General features: G+C 49.7%; 1 protein-coding gene across 1 annotated transcript in view; it reads right to left on the minus strand.

Moving 5' to 3' along the window:
* The window catches only part of COL22A1 (collagen type XXII alpha 1 chain), a 241,314-nt gene that overhangs the window by 20,288 nt on the left and 203,538 nt on the right, over positions 1-17,488 (minus strand). The window contains exons 52-55 of the mRNA XM_057735587.1: positions 16,043-16,096; positions 5,599-5,652; positions 1,636-1,680; positions 1,481-1,534 (exon numbers count right to left, since the gene is read on the minus strand). Of these exons, the coding sequence (XP_057591570.1) occupies positions 1,481-1,534; positions 1,636-1,680; positions 5,599-5,652; positions 16,043-16,096 (207 nt within the window). The remainder of the gene's footprint in view (positions 1-1,480; positions 1,535-1,635; positions 1,681-5,598; positions 5,653-16,042; positions 16,097-17,488) is intronic.

Below are 17,488 nucleotides of genomic sequence, written 5' to 3' on the forward strand. Positions count from 1 at the left end.
CCTGGGCCATCGGACAGTCACCTGGGGCCACTCCTGCCTCCGTCCCCACAGTAAGAAAAACGCCCCCTGTGTGTACGGCACCTTCCAGGGTGCCGAGCGGTGGGGAGTCACCACCACCACCTACGTGGTCTTCCGGGCAGCCTCCTGACAGGGCTATAACTCTCTCCTTGTCATAAATGAAAAAACCAGAAGTTCGGCCATGCTCTTACACAAGTTAGGCTGTAGAACACCCTGGAAAATGAGGTTTTTAAATTAAAACAGTCAGGGAGCTGAGAAGGAGAGAGGAAAGCATCTGCACCATGAGCTGGCATCCTGGGTCCCTGCCCCAGCTGCACCCTAACCTGCTGGGCGAACCGACCCCCCCACCCCCCGCCTGGCGAGCTCCCCCATACCCTTTACTGTAAACCGCAGTGAGGGGGATTGGCCAGACCAGGAGTTTCAAACTGCCCTTCAGCGCCTGCGAGCCACCTTAGGGGGACAGGGCCGGGGAGAGGCCTCACGAGGGGTCAGTGCAGCTGCTCTGCTTTCAACTGCGTGCAGGGCCGCCACAGGGTCTGTGAAGTAGATCCCACTGCTAAGGCAGAGCACAGCCTCTAGATCAGACTTCTGCTAAGATCCTTCCAAGCTCCATCATCTCAAGACAACACCAGCCAAGGAGACAATATAGGACAAGAACCATGGGGCAGAGGACACCTCATCAGGGGTTAAGGGCAGGTCCTGAAGGATGTGAAGCGGCGGGCATGGGACTGCCTGGGACCTCAGGACCAGGTGTCCATGCTCCTGACCAAGCACCCACTCCCGGGAGGGCCAAGCTGTGTCCACACGTGTCGAACGGCCCTGCAGGCTGTCACGTCCCGAGGCCGGGGCCCTGTGAGGGTGCGGAGCTGGTGGAGCTGGGCTGCCAGCTGCTTCCTCCTGTCTCTGACACTGTGTGACCATGGGAAAGTCTCCTGACCTCTCTGGGCTTAGTTTTTCTATCTGTATGGCTGCGGTAATAGATGACCTGCCCCACCCTGACTTGCCACAGGACTATGAGTCAGTGAGAGCAGGTGAGGGGTACACAGTGGTGCCCTGATGGGTCTGTGAGGCTACAGAACACTGGAGATGGAGAAATAATCTGGGGAGACCCTGAAATGCCATCTGAGTCCACGGAAGGCCAGGTCCAACTGGTGCATCACTGATGCCAACAGACAAATCATGATGGATTCAGCAAAGCCTCCTTATCTGTCGTAGCGCTCGGACACCGACTGTCAAGCTGGAAGCCCAGACCCCGGGGCCTCCTCGGGACCCAAGGAGGACTCATGCAGCCCATGGTGCCGGCAGGTAAGGCCTCACCTACAGATTCCTAGAAGTTGCCTGTGAGTCCCTCCACAGTGGCACCAACCCCCTGGTCCAGTTTCTGGGCGTCTCTTGGTCCTTCAGGGACGCACGTTCTCTACACCCCCTCTTCCCACAGGCCCCACAGGACACCCACACTCACGTCTTTTCCTGGTGACCCCTCTCGGCCAGGGGGTCCCATGGCCCCGGGCTCTCCCTAGAAGAGGAAGCAGAAACAAAATAGCAGCTGTCAGCCCTCTGTCTAGAAGTGCCAGCTCAGGTGCACCAGGACGACCTGACGGGGAGATGTCCACTTACCTGCGGGCCAGGGGGGCCAGAGTCGCCAGTGTGTCCCTTGAAGCCCTAGAAGAAAGAGAAGGAAGTTATCCCACCAAGGAGCAGGCTGGTAACGCAAGACAGGGGAGATGGTTCAGCACATCCTAACCCCTCTCTGTGCCTCGCCCAAGGACACCCCTCGTTCGTGACCAGTTGCCAGACATGGGCCAGGTCCCTGATGACTGGGGGGCCAGGCCCTTCTTCCCGGTCACTCTACAGCGAGGGCAGGGCTGCAGGGGCCCGTCCCACAAATGCCGCAGGGGCACAAAATCCCCAGGTGTCTCCTGACCTCCCTCTTCCTCCTCCTCTTCCTCATCTCACACCACGTGGCTTGGACCCTTGCTGCCTGGATCCTAGGGCAGCTAGTTCCCTTTGAGACAACATTGCCTTCACCCTGAGTTCGGGCCTGGGCACCTTCCTTGTTCCTGCAGCCACGGCTGGTAGCCCCCCGCCCCCTGCCCAGCACCTGGGAGTGGAGCCAGCCCGGCAGCCTCATCCTGGGCCATGGGGCTGGGCCCTCCCTGCGCAGAAGAGCAGCTTGGAGATACTCTCCCTGAAGCAGACGCCCTCTGAGCGAAGAGGAAGCTGTTAGCGGAGCTGACGCTGTCACCTGCTAACAGCCAGGCCACCCTGATTGTGTAATAACCCCCAGGTCACAGATGAAGAAGCTGAAGCTCAGAGAGGTAGAACACCTGCCCAAAGCCCCACAGCTGGAAAGGAATCGGATTTGGGTCCAGGCGGGCCTAGGCAGCCCCAAAGCCATCCCATTCCCCTCCGGCCTGTTCCCGGGCTCTGCTCCTGACTGTCTGGAACGGCATCTCTCCCGCCCGGCGTCAGGGCGCTTGCCCACCTGGTGAGGCCCGGGGCGTTCACAGGACATTGACCCCGCACCTGCGCAGCCCCGCCTACCCTCCCCGCACCACGGGACCACGTCCAGGTCCCGGGGCCCTCTTCCCACTGCACAGTCTGCCCACCTGTGGTGCCTGTAACAGGCCTCACTCGTTCACACGCTGTCCCCTCCTGCCGGTATGCACTTGCCCCTCAGGTAAACCCCGGGTTACAGGCCTTCCTCTTGACTAGCCTCCCACCCCCACACCAGCATCTCACTCGCTCTGCCCACTGTCACCATCTACTGCCTTCCTGGCACCTGTGTCACTGTGCATCACCTCCTGCCACCATCCCTGCCAGAGCACTGCTCCGAGCGTCCTGCTAGACCAAGTCTCCAGCTAGTGGCTGACACAGAGCGACGCCCTTGGCCCGGGGCTGATGCCTGCGCTCAGAGGTCAAGGTCAGAGGGTCTGCGGAGCCCCTGGGAGGGGGCCTTGAATTTAATTTCACGTGTCAACACCACCCCCACAGACAGGGCCTGCACAGCACAGGAAATGGTGTCCTGCTGCAGAGCAGTGAGGAGGAGGCGGATGAGGTCTGTCCTGGCCGCTCACCTGCCGTAAAGAAGGAACGAGGGGAGAGAGGGAGGAGCAAGGGGGCAGCAGGAGAAAGAGAGGACAATCCCGTCTGCGGAGCCCCTGCTGTGCACGTGCTGCAGCCAGCGGACAGGCCCTCGTTTCAGTGCAATGAGGTCCTGTAAGATGGGATTTATCGTCCCTATTTTATAGCAAAGACGCCCAGGCCGCTCTATCACACAGTTAGCGGTGGAGCCATGATTCAAACGGCAGGGCACACCCTCTCCCCTGTCACACTCAACGCGAGAGGCAGCCGTGTGTGGCCACATAGGGTCCTCCGGGCCAAGGCCAAATGCCTCCCAGCTGATGCCCCCAGGCCCTTCTCAGACCTTATCTCCTGAGTTTATCTCCTGGTTTCAAAAAGCAAGTGAAGACCCTGCTGGGGAGAAGACAGCCCTCTGGCCTGGCAGCCCCGCTGTTGTGTGGCTGTGGTTGTTACCCTGGAAACGCTCTCTCTGTCCTGTTCCTCCCCACTAGGGGGATAAGAATGGGTGGCCTTAGGAGGGAGGCTCTGAGGGTCACTTCCCAGGCCGCAGGGCGGTGCGTAGAAAGGGAAGCTCTCGGAGTCGGGGAGGAAGAGGGGAGAGGAGGAGAGGGAAGGTGAAGTCGCCTCAGATTGGACTCTGGATTCAACCAGCGTAACCTCGGAAAAGTCAGCTTACCCCTCAGAGTCCTACCGTCACCAACTATGAAATGAGGATAATAAAAATACCCACCTGGCAGAGCTCTGCAGGATTAATCTATGGAAAGGGGTTTTAGACGCTACTAAGTGTGATGGAGCAGGGCTGCCTTTGGGGTCAGGTCTGGAACTGAACCATGGTTCCCCACTTTCTAGCTGTGGGTCTTAGGTGCTTTACTTCTCTTCACTGGGACTCAGTTTCCACATCTGTAAAATAAGGGTAGAATCTACTTCTGAAGGGTTGCCGTAAGGACTGAAAAAGAGATAAACAGTGCTCTCCACTGTTCAAAATAGGCCAGTTCCCTTTCCCTGGGGAGGGACAGGGCCTGCCTGGGTCCCAGCATCTTCCCCAAATCTAGCCAGCTCAGAGACAGGGACTCTGGTTGCTCTCCTCCCAAATAATCATGGACAAAGGCACCAACTAAGGGAGCCACACACAATGTCCCAGACATTTGGCTGGGAATTTTACATGTTTTATCCTTTCCTTTAGTACTCACAACCACCCCATAGAAGTGGGAGGTATTCTGATGCCCATTTCACAGAAGAAGAAACAGAGGTTCAGAACGGTCCCCTGACAAGGGTCACAGAGTTAATAAATGACAAAGTGAAAGCTGAGCCCAGGTCTGTTTATCTCCAAGCTCATGCCATGCCAGCGAGAAGCAGTGGGTCTCCTTTCACCTGTCTGGGTTTCTAGCCTCTGTCCCTGCACTGAAGTAGGACTCCTTACAACTCTCAGCTGAGAGATGGATCTTGCCCCAACACACTTCAGCAAGTGGATCTACCTCCTTGGCTGACAAAAAGAAAAAAAAAATCCTCTCCCTCCAACAAACCAGAAACTACCTTAAAAAAAAAACAACTCTAATTCTGTGTTTTAATCCCCCATAAGAGGTGGCACTCCCCATTCTTAGGCTTCTTCTCCTGGAGCAATCAGATGAAAAGCAAGGAGAGTTAGGAAAAAGGAAAGTATTTTTTTGTGTTTTATTTCCTCCTTATTGAATACTAGCCAGGTGAGCTATTGATTTTTTTTTAACAGAAAAACACATTAAGGAAATAGAACTAGCATTTTGATCTACTTCTTGCCAGATAATTGGATTTTAAGATTTTCATTAAAATCATTTTCCAAAAGAAAATTTAAGGAAATTTGTAAACAATTTTGAAATTATAAAGGAGTAAAGCATTTAGCAAAAAACCCCAACAACCCCAAAATACACAAGTTCATTTTTATAGAAAAGGTGTCTGTATGTTTATACACATGATAAATAGCCTGACAGCTAGATATAGATTTAGACACATGAATGATAGATATAGCTTTAGATATGTAAATGTTGGATTTCACACATAGAAAAAAGACTAAAAAAACCATACTAGAACATTAACAGAGTGTTACTTCCGTCTTGTAGAATTATTAGTAATTCTCTTTTCTTCTCTATAACATTACTTTCTCATTCTTTCTTTTTATTACCATCATTTGTTATTGTTATGCAACGAGAAAAGGGTTCAGAATTAAAATTAAGACTATCCAGAGGAAGTCCATTAATTTTACAATAAATAGGATAAGAACAAAGAAAACTTAGAACAATAACATGTTAACAATGGTTGCAAGTTTGAAAATAAATTTTACAGCAAAGGCATGAAAGGACTGACTGACTGCACAGAAGTACCAAGGTCTTAGAAGAGAGGTACTTTTGAAAACGGCCAAGCAGTCTCAGAGAACCCTGCCCACAGCGTTGTGGCCGGGTGGCTGATGGCTTTAGTCTACCGTGGACACACATACACACACACACACACACACTCAGCACTTACAGGCGGACCTCGGGCTCCCTCTGGTCCTGGCAGGCCCGGCTCTCCTGCTTTGCCCTGAGGATAAAGAAGAAATAAAAAGTTTGAGGACAACATTTTAAGGACCTTCCTGTTCTCAGCCACCGGGGTTTGCCATCGTCCTATTTCCAGCAGCCAGTCTCTGCCCCCTACCAACCCTACCCTCTGGTACTGTGGTCCATTTTAGTCCATAAACACCTGCACGGTGGAGCCCAGCCTATTACATTTTTGGTTTTCCTGGGGCAGTGCTGGCTACACAGGTTTCATCTCTGAAACATCCATTCACAGTGTCCCTTCTTATTCTCCAAAGTGTTCTGTCTGGATGAGAAATTATGGAAACACCCAAGTTAGAAATAGCTTTACACCTTCTCCAGAAACCACCCCCAAGGCAGCTAGGAATGATTGCATGTTACAGATGGGGACACTGAGGCTCAAAGAAGGTATGGTTTCCCTGAGTTAATGGCAAAGCCAGACGGAATCCCAGCAACACCCAAAAGGATGCTCTCCTCAGCCCACAGCAGTGCCTGCGGACAGGTGGGCCTGCAACTTACGCATCCCTTCCCCCACTCCATCTTATCCTAGCTCTACGCAAGGTATCGGGACACTCCTGCTATCAGGTGCTGAAGTCCAGGTAAGGCACTGAGAGGTGGGGGAGGGCGAGGGTGAGCAGGGAACGTGGGTGAAGCGGTGCGTGCAGGACAGCATGCTGGCCTTGCCTCCGCTGTAAAAGGAGGGGTGCCTACTCCCCAAATCCCCCTTCATTTTCACAGCTTATAAACCTTAAGGGTCAGAGGGGTCCACTGCGGGGCACAGGAGGGGGAGAAGAGCGTCCGTGGATTCAGAGTGAAAATTATGGGGAGAAGGAGGACGGGGCAGCAAGCCCTGATTTCCACGTTTGTTTCCTCTGCTGTCCCGGCTCGTCCAAGTCCAGCTGCGTGATCTTGGGGGCAGGGGGTCATTTCCCTTCCCCGGTCTGTTTCTTGGCTGTAAATTCAGGACAGTCTCCCCGCCACAGGTCTTTGGGATCCAGCCTGGCCCCTGCTCCACAGGCAGGTGGGACGGCCGTCACGGGCCCCAGAGGCCAGCAGGGCGAGGATAAGCACCAGCCACGGCTGAGAGTTTCCCGCGTGCCAGGCCCAGCACCGGTGCGTCACACCATGGTGTCCACGAGTCCTCACCCTCGAGGGAGGCGCTTCTGTTCTCGCCCAGGCAAAACGCCAGGGCACAGAGCGGTTACGTGACCTGCTCAAGGTCATACAGCTGGGGTTCTAACGCAGGTGTCTTGGCTCCAGAGCCTCTGTGCTTCATTCTAAGCTACACTTAATACTCAAATGCCTCCTATTAAAAATGACGCAACAGGCAACTCTAAAAGCTGCTTATCTACCCGTGTATCTGTGCATCTATCCATGCATGCACCATCTGTCTATCTATGTACCGTCTGTCTGTCCATCCATGTCCCCAGTGTACAGGAACTGAAAGGAATACGTCAAAGTGGAAAGTAAGCACCCACTCCCTGTGGTCAGTGCTGCAGGCTCCCACCAGCCCCGCGGCGGCACCTCATGAGGGCGCCTGGCATCCCGCTGATCAGCCCCCACTCGGGCACAAGGCTGTGCGCAGACTCTGAGGACCCGAGGGCCCCGTGCATGGCGTTCACGCCTCCACAAGCAACCCCCCATCAAAAAGGCTGAGGTTGGTGACGAACACCCCAGCCTCCTGGCCCCTTGGCAGGGGTGGGAGCGGGGAGGCCAGGTGTGTTCCTCACACATTCGCCACTGGTCTCTGGGGCGGTGGACCCAAGGTGCCCACTGGAACGTCCTCTCACCAGCCGTCAGCAGCTTTCCTTCTTTCCTCAGTCCACCTCCTCCCTCTGTCCGTGCTCCTGGGATCTCCTCCCAAGCACCCCACCTGCCCCCAAGTCCTGGTCTCCAGGTCTGCGCTTAGGGGATCTCTGATGCCACCCATTCCTCGGCCAATTTCCTCCCAAGCAGCTCAGGCTGATAAACGTCAGGATGGCCACAGGCTGGGACCCCAGAAAGAACTGACCGGTGAGCTCTGCACTGACCGCTGCAGGGAGCTGCCGAGCCTCCTCCGCTTCCAGCAGGACTGGCCCTGCCTCCCAGGTACTGACTTAGCCACTGCTTACCCAGGACAGAGCTGGCCTCCCAGCCGTCTACACCCAGCGCCTGGCACACACCCCTCTGGCAAAGGCATTCCACAAACAGACTGAGTGAAGAACCAAGGGCCTCGGGCACCCGGTACTGTCAGCGACAGACTGGCAGGATGATACACTTTCTGCATAAAAGCTGACTGCCTGCTCTGCACTACTGAGCTCTGGGGTCAGCCTTCAGGGAGTGGGTCGTGGATGCTTCCCGGACCAGCTGTGTGACCTTGGCCAGCCTACTTAACCTCTCTGTGCTTTAGTTTCCTCATCCGGGCCAATAATGATACCCACACCCCACAGGGGTTTTCTGGGGGTTTCGTTGGAAAATGTAATGAAGCGCTCATCCCCTCCGTCCCTCAGCGTGCACCTCAGCGTCTGTCAGCCAAGGGGCGATATCTGTTCTTCTCTCTCCCTTGCCACATCCTCAGCCTGGCTAACTGCCACCTGCCTACCAGGGCTGCTCAGCTGGGTACCAGCCTTCAGCAGCTGAGATGAGCTTTTCACTGTGCTCGCTGCTCTAAGCTCTTTCCTTTCCTCTCAGCAAAGAATCCGGCTTCAGCATCTGGCAAATGGTGAAAAGTGACAAAGAAGGTGTTTCTGGCAAGTTGCATAAGATGCAGAATGAGTCATAATAGTTACGACCAAACAAATTAAGTGCAACACGAACCTTGCTATAGAGCCTTTTACGTAATTCCATTTAGTGGTTCTAAAGGATCCACGGTTCTAACCTCACCAGGAGATAAAACTAGGGCAGTTGGGAAAAGTAACTTACTAAATTAATTAACAGTTAGAGAAGTCGGATGCATTTAACCAATTTCTCAGCTCATCTGACTCCCCAGCAACTCCAGCAAGTTGCAACTATTATTCTCATTCTATTTGAAACGAAACTGAAGCCCGGAGATGCTCTTTGACTCACGCCAGGTCACAAAGCCTGTAGGGAGTGGAGCCAGCACCCGAAGCCAGTTTCTTCTTCTGGTTATGGTTGTAATTTTGGCATAAAATATTTTAATTTTATCAATAAGCACTGCACACAGATGGCTCCAAAACTTAAAAAGATAATAAGAATAATAAAATAACACATGATGGAGTGTAAATTCCCATCCTTATGTCCCTTCTGCACAGAATCACCCGTTCTCAGTTTCCTCAATGGATGGAAACTACTTCTTTTGGTGTTTTTGGAGTCTCCCAGAGTCTCTTTATGTAAACACTAGGAAAATAGACACAGATCCACTTTTTTTTTTTTTTAAATTTTATTTATTTATTTATTTTTTTGGGGGGGGTACACCAGGTTCAATCATCCGTTTTTATACACATATCCCCATCTTCCCTCCCTTCCTTGACGCCCCCCCCACGCCCCCCCCACCCTCCCCGCCCCAGTCCTCAAAGGCATCTTCCATCCTCGAGTTGGACTCCCTTTGTTATACAACAACTTCCCACTGACTATTTTACAGTTGGTAGTATATATATGTCTGTGTTACTCTCTCGCTTCATCTCAGTTTCCCCTTCACCCCCCGCCCCCTCCCATACCTCGAGTTCTCCAGTCCATTCTCTGTAACTGCATCCTTGTTCTGGTCACTGAGTCCAACAGTACCATTTTTAGATTCCGTATATGTGAGTTAGCATACAATATTTGTCCTTCTCTTTCTGACTTACTTCACTATGTATGACAGACTGTAGTTCTATCCACCTGATTACATATAGCTCCATCTCATCCCTTTTTATAGCTGAGTAATATTCCATTGTATATATATGCCACATCTTCTGTATCCATTCATTTGTTGATGGGCATTTAGGTTGCTTCCATGTCCTGGCTATTGTAAATAGTGCTGCAATAAACATTATGGTACAAGTTTCTTTTGGGATTATGGTTTTCTTTGGGTATATGCCCAGTAGTGGGATTACTGGATCATATGGTAGTTCTATTTGTAGTTTTTTAAGGAACCTCCAAATTGTTTTCCATAGTGGCTGTACCAATTTACAGTCCCACCAACAGTGCAGGAGAGTTCCTTTTTCTCCACACCCTCTCCAACATTTGTTGTTTCCAGACTTTGTGATGATGGCCATTCTGACTGGTGTGAGGTGATACCTCATTGTGGCTTTGACTTGCATTTCTCTGATGATTAGTGATGTGGAGCCTCTTTTCATGTGTTTGTTGGCCATCTGTATGTCTTCTTTGGAGAAATGTCTATTTAGGTCTTCTGCCCATTTGTGGATTGGGTTATTTGCTTTTTTGGTATTAAGCTTCATGAGCTGCTTGTATATTTTGGAGGTTAATCCTTTGTCCGTTGTTTCATAGGCAATTATTTTTTCCCACTCTGAGGGTTGCCCTTTAGTCTTGTTTATGGTTTCTTTTGCTGTGCAAAAGCTTTTAAGTTTCATGAGGTCCCATTCATTTATTCTTGATTTTATTTCCATGATTCTAGGAGGTGGGTCAAAAAGGATGGCGCTTTGATGGATGTCATATAGTGTTCTGCCTATGTTTTCCTCTAGGAGTTTGATAGTGTCTGGCCTTACATGTAGGTCTTTAATCCATTTGGAGTTTACTTTTGTGTATGGTGTTAGGAAGTGTTCTAATTTCATTCTTTTGCATGTTGCTGCCCAGTTCTCCCAGCACCACTTATGGAAGAGGCTGTCTTTTTTCCATTGTATATTCTTGCCTCCTTTGTCAAAGATAAGGTGCCCATATGTGTTTGGGCTTACTTCTGAGTTCTCTATTCTATTCCATTGATCTTCCTTTCTATTTTTGTGCCAGTACCATACTGTCTTGATCACTATGGCCTTGTAGTATAGTTTGAAGTCAGGAAGCCTGATTCCACCAACTCCATTTTTCCTTCTCAAGATTGCTTTGGCTATTCGGGGTCTTTTGCGTTTCCATACAAATCGTAAGATTTCTTGCTCTAGTTCTGTGAAAAATGCCATTGGTAATTTGATCGGGATTGCACTGAATCTGTAAATTGCTTTGGGTAGTACAGTCATTTTCACGATGTTGATTCTTCCAATCCAGGAACATGGTATGTCCCTCCATCTGTTTGTGTCGTCTTTGATTTCTTTCATCAATGTCTTAAAGTTTTCTGCATACAGATCTTTTGCCTCCTTAGGCAGTTTTATTCCTAGGTATTTTATTCTTTTGGTTGCAATGGTGAATGGGAGAGTTTCCTTAATTTCTCTTTCTGCTCTTCCGTTGTTAGTGTATAGGAATGCAAGAGATTTCTGTGCATTAATTTTGTATCCTGCTACTTTACTAAACTCATCAATGAGTGCTAGCAGTTTTCTGGTAGAGTCTTTAGGGTTTTCTATATATAATATCATGTCATCTGCAAAGAGTGACAATTTTACTTCTTCTTTTCCAATTTGGATTCCTTTTATTTCTTTTTCTTCTCTGATTGCTGTGGCTAAAACTTCCAAAACTATGTTGAATAATAGTGGTGAGAGTGGACACCCTTGTCTTGTTCCTGTTTTTAGGGGGAATTCTTCCAGTTTTTCTCCATTGAGAACAATGTTGGCTTTTGGTTTTGCATATATGGCTTTTATTATGTTGAGGTAATTTCCTTCTATGCCCATTTTCTGGAGAGCTTTTATCATAAATGGATGTTGAACTTTGTCAAAAGCTTTTTCTGCATCTATTGAAATGATCATATGGTTTTTATCCTTCAATTTGTTGATATGATGTATCACATTGATTGATTTGCGTATATTGAAGAATCCTTGCATCCCAGGGATAAACCCCACTTGATCATGGTGTATGATTTTTTTAATGCGCTGTTGCAGTCTGTTAGCTAGTATTTTGTTGAGGATTTTTGCATCTATATTCATCAGTGATATTGGTCTATAGTTTTCTTTTTTTGTGACATCTTTGCCTGGTTTTGGTATCAGGGTGATGGTAGCCTCGTAGAATGAGTTTGGGAGTGCTCCGCCTTCTGCAATATTTTGGAAGAGTTTGAGAAGGATAGGTGTTAACTCTTCTCGAAATGTTTGATAGAATTCGCCTGTGAACCCATCTGGTCCTGGGCTTTTGTGTGTTGGGAGATTTTTAATCACTGCCTCAATTTCCGTACTTGTGATTGGTCTGTTCATGGTTTCTATTTCTTCCTGGTTCAGTCTTGGAAGATTGTATTTTTCTAAGAATGTATCCATTTCTTCCAGGTTATCCAATTGATTGGCATATAGTTGCTTGTAGTAGTCTCTCATGATCTTTTGTATTTCTGAGGTGTCCGTTGTGACTTCTCCTTTTTCATTTCTAATTCTGTTGATTTGCATCTTCTCCCTTTTTTTCTTGATGAGTCTGGCTAATGGTTTATCAATTTTGTTAATCTTCTCAAAGAACCAGCTTTTAGTTTTATTTATTTTTCTTATGGTTTCTTTCCTTTCTTTTTCATTTATTTCTGCTCTGATCTTTATGATTTCTTTCCTTCTGCTCACTTTAGGGTTTCTTTGTTCTTCTTTCTCTAGTCGTTTTAGGTGTAAGGTTAGGTTGTTTATTCAATCATTTTCTTGTTTCTTAAGGTAGGACTGTATTGCTATAAACTTCCCCCTTAGAACTGCTTTTGCTGCATCCCATAGGTTTTGGGTTGTTGTGTTTTCGTTGTCATTTGTTTCTAGATATTTTTTGATTTCCTCTTTGATTTCTTTAGTGATTCCTTGGTTGTTTAGGAGTGAATTGTTTAGCCTCCATGTGTTTGTCTTTTTTGCAGTTTTTTTCCTGTAATTGATATCCAGTCTCATGGCGTTGTGGTCTGAGAAGATGCTTGATATGATTTCAATTTTCTTGAATTTGCTGAGGTTTGATTTGTGACCCAAGATGTGATCTATCCTGGAAAATGTTCCGTGTGCACTTGAGAAGAAAGTGTAGTCTGTCGTTTTTGGATGGAATGTCCTATAAATATCAATGAAGTCGAGATGGTCTAATGTGTCATTTAAAGCTTGTGTGTCTTTATTGATTTTCTGTTTGGATGATCTGTCCATTGATGTAAGTGGGGTGTTCAAGTCTCCCACTATTATTGTGTTCCTGTCGATGTCCCCTTTTATAGCTGTTAGCATTTGCCTTCTGTATTGAGGTGCTCCTATATTGGGGGCATAGATATTTACCATTGTGATATGTTCTTCTTGGATGGATCCCTTGATCATTATGGAGTGTCCTTCCTTGTCTCTTTTAATAGTCTTTACTTTCAAGTCTAATTTGTCTGATATGAGTATTGCTACTCCAGCTTTCTTTTGACTTCCATTTGCATGGAATATCTTTTTCCATCCCTTCACTTTCAGTCTATATGTATCCCTTGGTCTGAAGTGGGTTTCTTGTAGGCAGCATATAGAAGGGTCTTGTTTTTGTATCCATTCAGCCAGTCTGTGTCTTTTGGTTGGAGCATTTAATCCATTTACATTTAAGGTGATTATTGACATGTGTGTTCCAATGACCATTTTCTTAATTGTTTTGGGTTTGTATTTGTAGGTGTTTTCCTTTTCTTGTGTTTCCTACTTAGAGAAGTTCCTTTAGCACTTGTTGTAAGGCTGGTTTGGTGGTGCTGAATTCTCTTAACTTTTGCTTGTCTGGAAAGCTTTTGATTTCTCCCTCAAATCTGAATGAGATTCTTGCTGGGTAGAGTATTCTTGGCTGTAGGTTTCTCTCTTTCAGGACTTTCAGGATATCCTGCCATTCCCTTCTGGCCTGCAGAGTTTCTGTGGAAAGGTCAGCTGTTATCCTGATGGGTTTTCCCTTATATGTTGTTTGTTGCTTTTCTCTTGCTGCTTTTAATATTTTTTCTTTGTGTTTAGTTGTCGTTAGTTTGATTAATATGTGTCTCGGTGTATGTATTTCTCCTTGGGTTTATTCTGTATGGGACTCTCTGTGCTTCTTGGACTTGGTGAATTATTTCCTTTCCCATGTTGGGGAAGTTTTCCACTAGAACCTCTTCAAATATTTTCTCAGACCCTTTCTTGTTTTCTTCTTCTTCTGGGATGCCTATAATTCGAATGTTGGTACGCTTAATGTTATCAGTGAGGTCTCTGAGACTGTCTTCTAATCTTTTTATTATTTTTTCTTTTTCCTGCTCTGTGGCAGTTATTTCCCCCATTCTATCTTCCAACTCACTTATTCGTTCTTCTGCCTCAGTCATTCTGCTGGTTATAGCATCTAGAGTATTTTTAATTTCAGTTATTTTGTTGTCCATTGCTGTTTGTTTTTCTGAGTTCTTATGAACTGTTTCTTGTACTTTCTCTATTTTGTTATCGAGATTTTGTATCATTTTTACTATCATTACTCTAAATTCCTTTTCAGGCATTTTTCCTATTTCCTCCTCATTTATTTGGTCTTGTGGGTTTTTTTCTTGCTCCTTTGCCTGCATGGTGTTTCTTTGTTTCCTCATGGTTGTCCAAACTTTTGGGGTTGCTTGTCCTTGGGTTTTTTTGAGTTATTCTGTGACCAGCAGAGGTTCCTTTATTGTTCGTCTGTAAGCGTCGGTGTGTGGGGAGGGAGAGGGTCCAACAGTGGCTCCTTCTCCTGGGAGGGAGTGAGCAGTGGCGCACTGATGTCTCAGTCAGGCTTGGAGGTGCCTGTTGCAGAGGGCGCCGGTGGCTCAGGCGTAAACAGAAAGTCTTAGAGTTGGGCCTCTCTCGGGGGTTTTTTTCTTTTCTTTTCTTTTTTTTTTTTTTTCTCTCGGCAGCCTCCCTGCTGCTGGCATTGCAAGGGGTTTTAATCTAGCCCCACCCGAGTGCCTGAGGGTACTTGTTATCCCTGAGCGCCTTAGGTGGCCCCCAGGGCGTCTCTCCACTGCCTGTTGCAGAGGCGCGGAAAGAGAGAGAGAGGCTATGCGCGTGGCTCCTCCCAGCCGCCAGTGAGCCTGCAGCCTCCAGCCGCCATCATGGCCGGGCAGCTCTCAGGAACGGGCACTCCTCTCCGCGGGCCTCCTCCCTCCTGTCCTCTCGGTCCGTCACCCTACCGGCAACAACGTTTCCCACACTGAACCAGCTCTCCTGCTCCCACACTCCCGCTCCTGGACCCTCCGTTCAGCCGCAGATCGATGTCTTGGTCCGGGAACGCTGAGCTGCGCTGCGGACCCTCCGAATGTTTCTCACTCCCTCCCGTCTGCCACAGCTCCGCCGCTTCACCCTCTTTGAGCCCTCGTAGATGCCTCCCTACTGGCTATGTCGGGCTCCCCGCAGTCCCATCCGGTGTCCGAGGCCGTCTGCTGGTGTTCAGCTGGTTCTCTGTGAGAATTACTGCGTCCTTCCGTGCATTCCCAATGCATCTGTGGGGAGGGATGCACTCCAGGTCTCTCTACTTCGCCGCCATCTTTTCCTCCCCAGATCCACTTTTCATACAAAACAGGGCAGGCTAAACACACGGCTCTGTGCCCTTGCTTTTGTACTCAACAATGAGTCTTGGACAAGTCCCATGTCAATATCTAGAAAATGTCCTTAGTCTTCCACACAGCTGCTTGGTGTCCTATCGGGCGACCCCAGCATTAACTGTCTCCTGCTGGTGGACATCGGGAGAACCAAGTCTCTGAGCCCCAGGGGCCACCGTCCATCTTCCCCTCGGTGTTGAGGCGATGGAAGGGGCTTGTGAAGACAAAACCGCTGCTAGGAAATGAAGGCTCAGCATCGTCACGGACCCCAGAGGCATACTCAAGAGGGGCTGACTGTCCAAGGGAAGGACAACCCTGAGGTTACAGAGGCGGGTCCGCAGAAATCCCTGCACAAGTCCAGTCAACAGCTAATGGGGCCACAGAGGCGGATGTGCTCAGCAGCACACGGTCCATCCCGCTGTGTGGCTGGGCCGCTGCCATTAAAGGGAAAGGAAAAAAACTCAGTCCCAAAGTTGAAGAGAGGGCAAACTCGCATCCCTTGGTGCTGGCGGGTGAAGCTCAGGCTTTCAAGGGTTTAACAGGCTTTTCAGATGTCAGAGTTCTCCTCCAGCCTCTGCTCCCCAGCCTGCTTCCCTTCCCACATCAATAGGATGGAGGCTGCATGGGGCAGTTTTTTAAAAAAGAGCAGAAAGGGAGGGACAGGATCCCAGGCGAGGGTTCTGATTCTGTCACCAGCCCATCGTGTGACTTTGGGCCCATGATTTCACTCCCTGAGACTCAGTTTCCTCAGCTGTAAAATGGTGACAACAGTGTTTCCCTTGCAGGGTTCTCAGGAGAAGTAAACGAAGAAATGCACACAAAATAATTCTCAATGTGCCCAGTTCATAGTCGCCCTGGATCCAGAGTAGCTGTTTCTGAGAAATGGCTGATTTGGCGTGTAAATGATAAGAAACTTAGAGGCCCTTACCAACTCTCCAGGGGGACCCGGTTTTCCATCTCTGCCTTCTTTGCCTTCTTCTCCCTGCAAGAGAAAGTCAAATTGGTTATCTGGCTGCAGATGCTGAGACGGAGGGAAGGACAGATGCCTTTTCGCCTGGTGTATGGCTACATCCACACGCAACAGGCAGAACTGGCTTCACTTCCCCAGTTTCTTCCCCAGCACCGCGATGCGGGCTTGGATCTCTGGTCGGCAGCGCCCGACACGCAGTGGAAAAGCAGTCAACTGCAGTAGCATCATTATTGTTGCTACGGATTGAAAGAAGCCCCTCCCGGGCATTTTCAGGAAGTCAAACTTAGGTCGATAGGGGCTCATCTCTGGGTCTCCCGGGTTGACGACGGCGATGAGGAGGCGGCTTCTGGTGGACATGACGGGACCCCTGACGGGCCCGCGGCAGCGACCTAGCTCCTGGAGCACAAGAGGGGCGCGGGGAATGGCAGTCAGGGCCGTGTCTGGGCTACAGGAAGGCCACAGACGTGTCACGTTTCTTTGCAGGAGATCAAGCCACGATCCCCCACCTGCTGCCCCCCTCCTACGAGCCCCCCTCCTACTCTCGACAAGACACTAGAAGCCTCATGTTTATCTAAGAGACCGTTGTTCTTCAGGAATCTCTGCAGATCAGGACCGCGATTACAGCATCACACAGACTTAGGCTCCAGTCCTGAGCCACCTGGGCTGCCCGGGTGCCCAGGAAAGAAAGCCACAGGCAGCAAGGCAGAGGGGGGCCTGAGTCACACGGGGTGAGGTCTGAGTTCCGCTCGCACCAACTGAGCCTATGATCCTGGGTGAGTTATCGACATTCTCAGCTCTCAGCGGCCCCTCTCCCAAACAGAGATGACAAACCTGCCTGGCAGAGTCACGAGGGGGCTCAGGGTCGATGCTGCCACCTGCGATCTTAGCACCCCAGGCATCGATAAGCGGCGCCAGCAATGCAGCTGCTCCTGCCGCGGCAGGCGCGCTCGAAATCGTGCCGCGTTCCTCATCAGTGCCTTTAACGTCAGTGCCTGGGCACCGGCGGGAAGCCCTGCGGACGCTGATCTAAGTTTATTGACCATCCGGGCAGCTAGCCAACGCTCCACGTGCACCCGTAACCCGTTATGGTCCTGTTCCTGACACAACCATGGAAACACCAGGCAAACCGGCCGGGCGGACTCGGAGGCCAGGCAGTACGGGTCCTCTTTTCAATTAGTTTAAATTCCAGGAATTGTTTCTCGCCATGCACGGAGCAGCGGGGAGAGGGTCAAGAGACCCATGCACAGAAGGGAAAGCCACTGGCTGAGACACACCCAAGAAGGAGAGCGGCCGAGGCTGGGGGCTGGCAGGAGGCCCCAGGGGACTCCTGGGCAGACCCCTGGTTCCTGGAAGCAGCAGGAGCGCCACTTCTTCAGACAATGCGCAAGGGGCTGAGTGTGGCCT

The sequence above is a fragment of the Hippopotamus amphibius genome, chromosome 5, assembly GCF_030028045.1.
Source record: "Hippopotamus amphibius kiboko isolate mHipAmp2 chromosome 5, mHipAmp2.hap2, whole genome shotgun sequence".
Taxonomy (NCBI): domain Eukaryota; kingdom Metazoa; phylum Chordata; class Mammalia; order Artiodactyla; family Hippopotamidae; genus Hippopotamus; species Hippopotamus amphibius.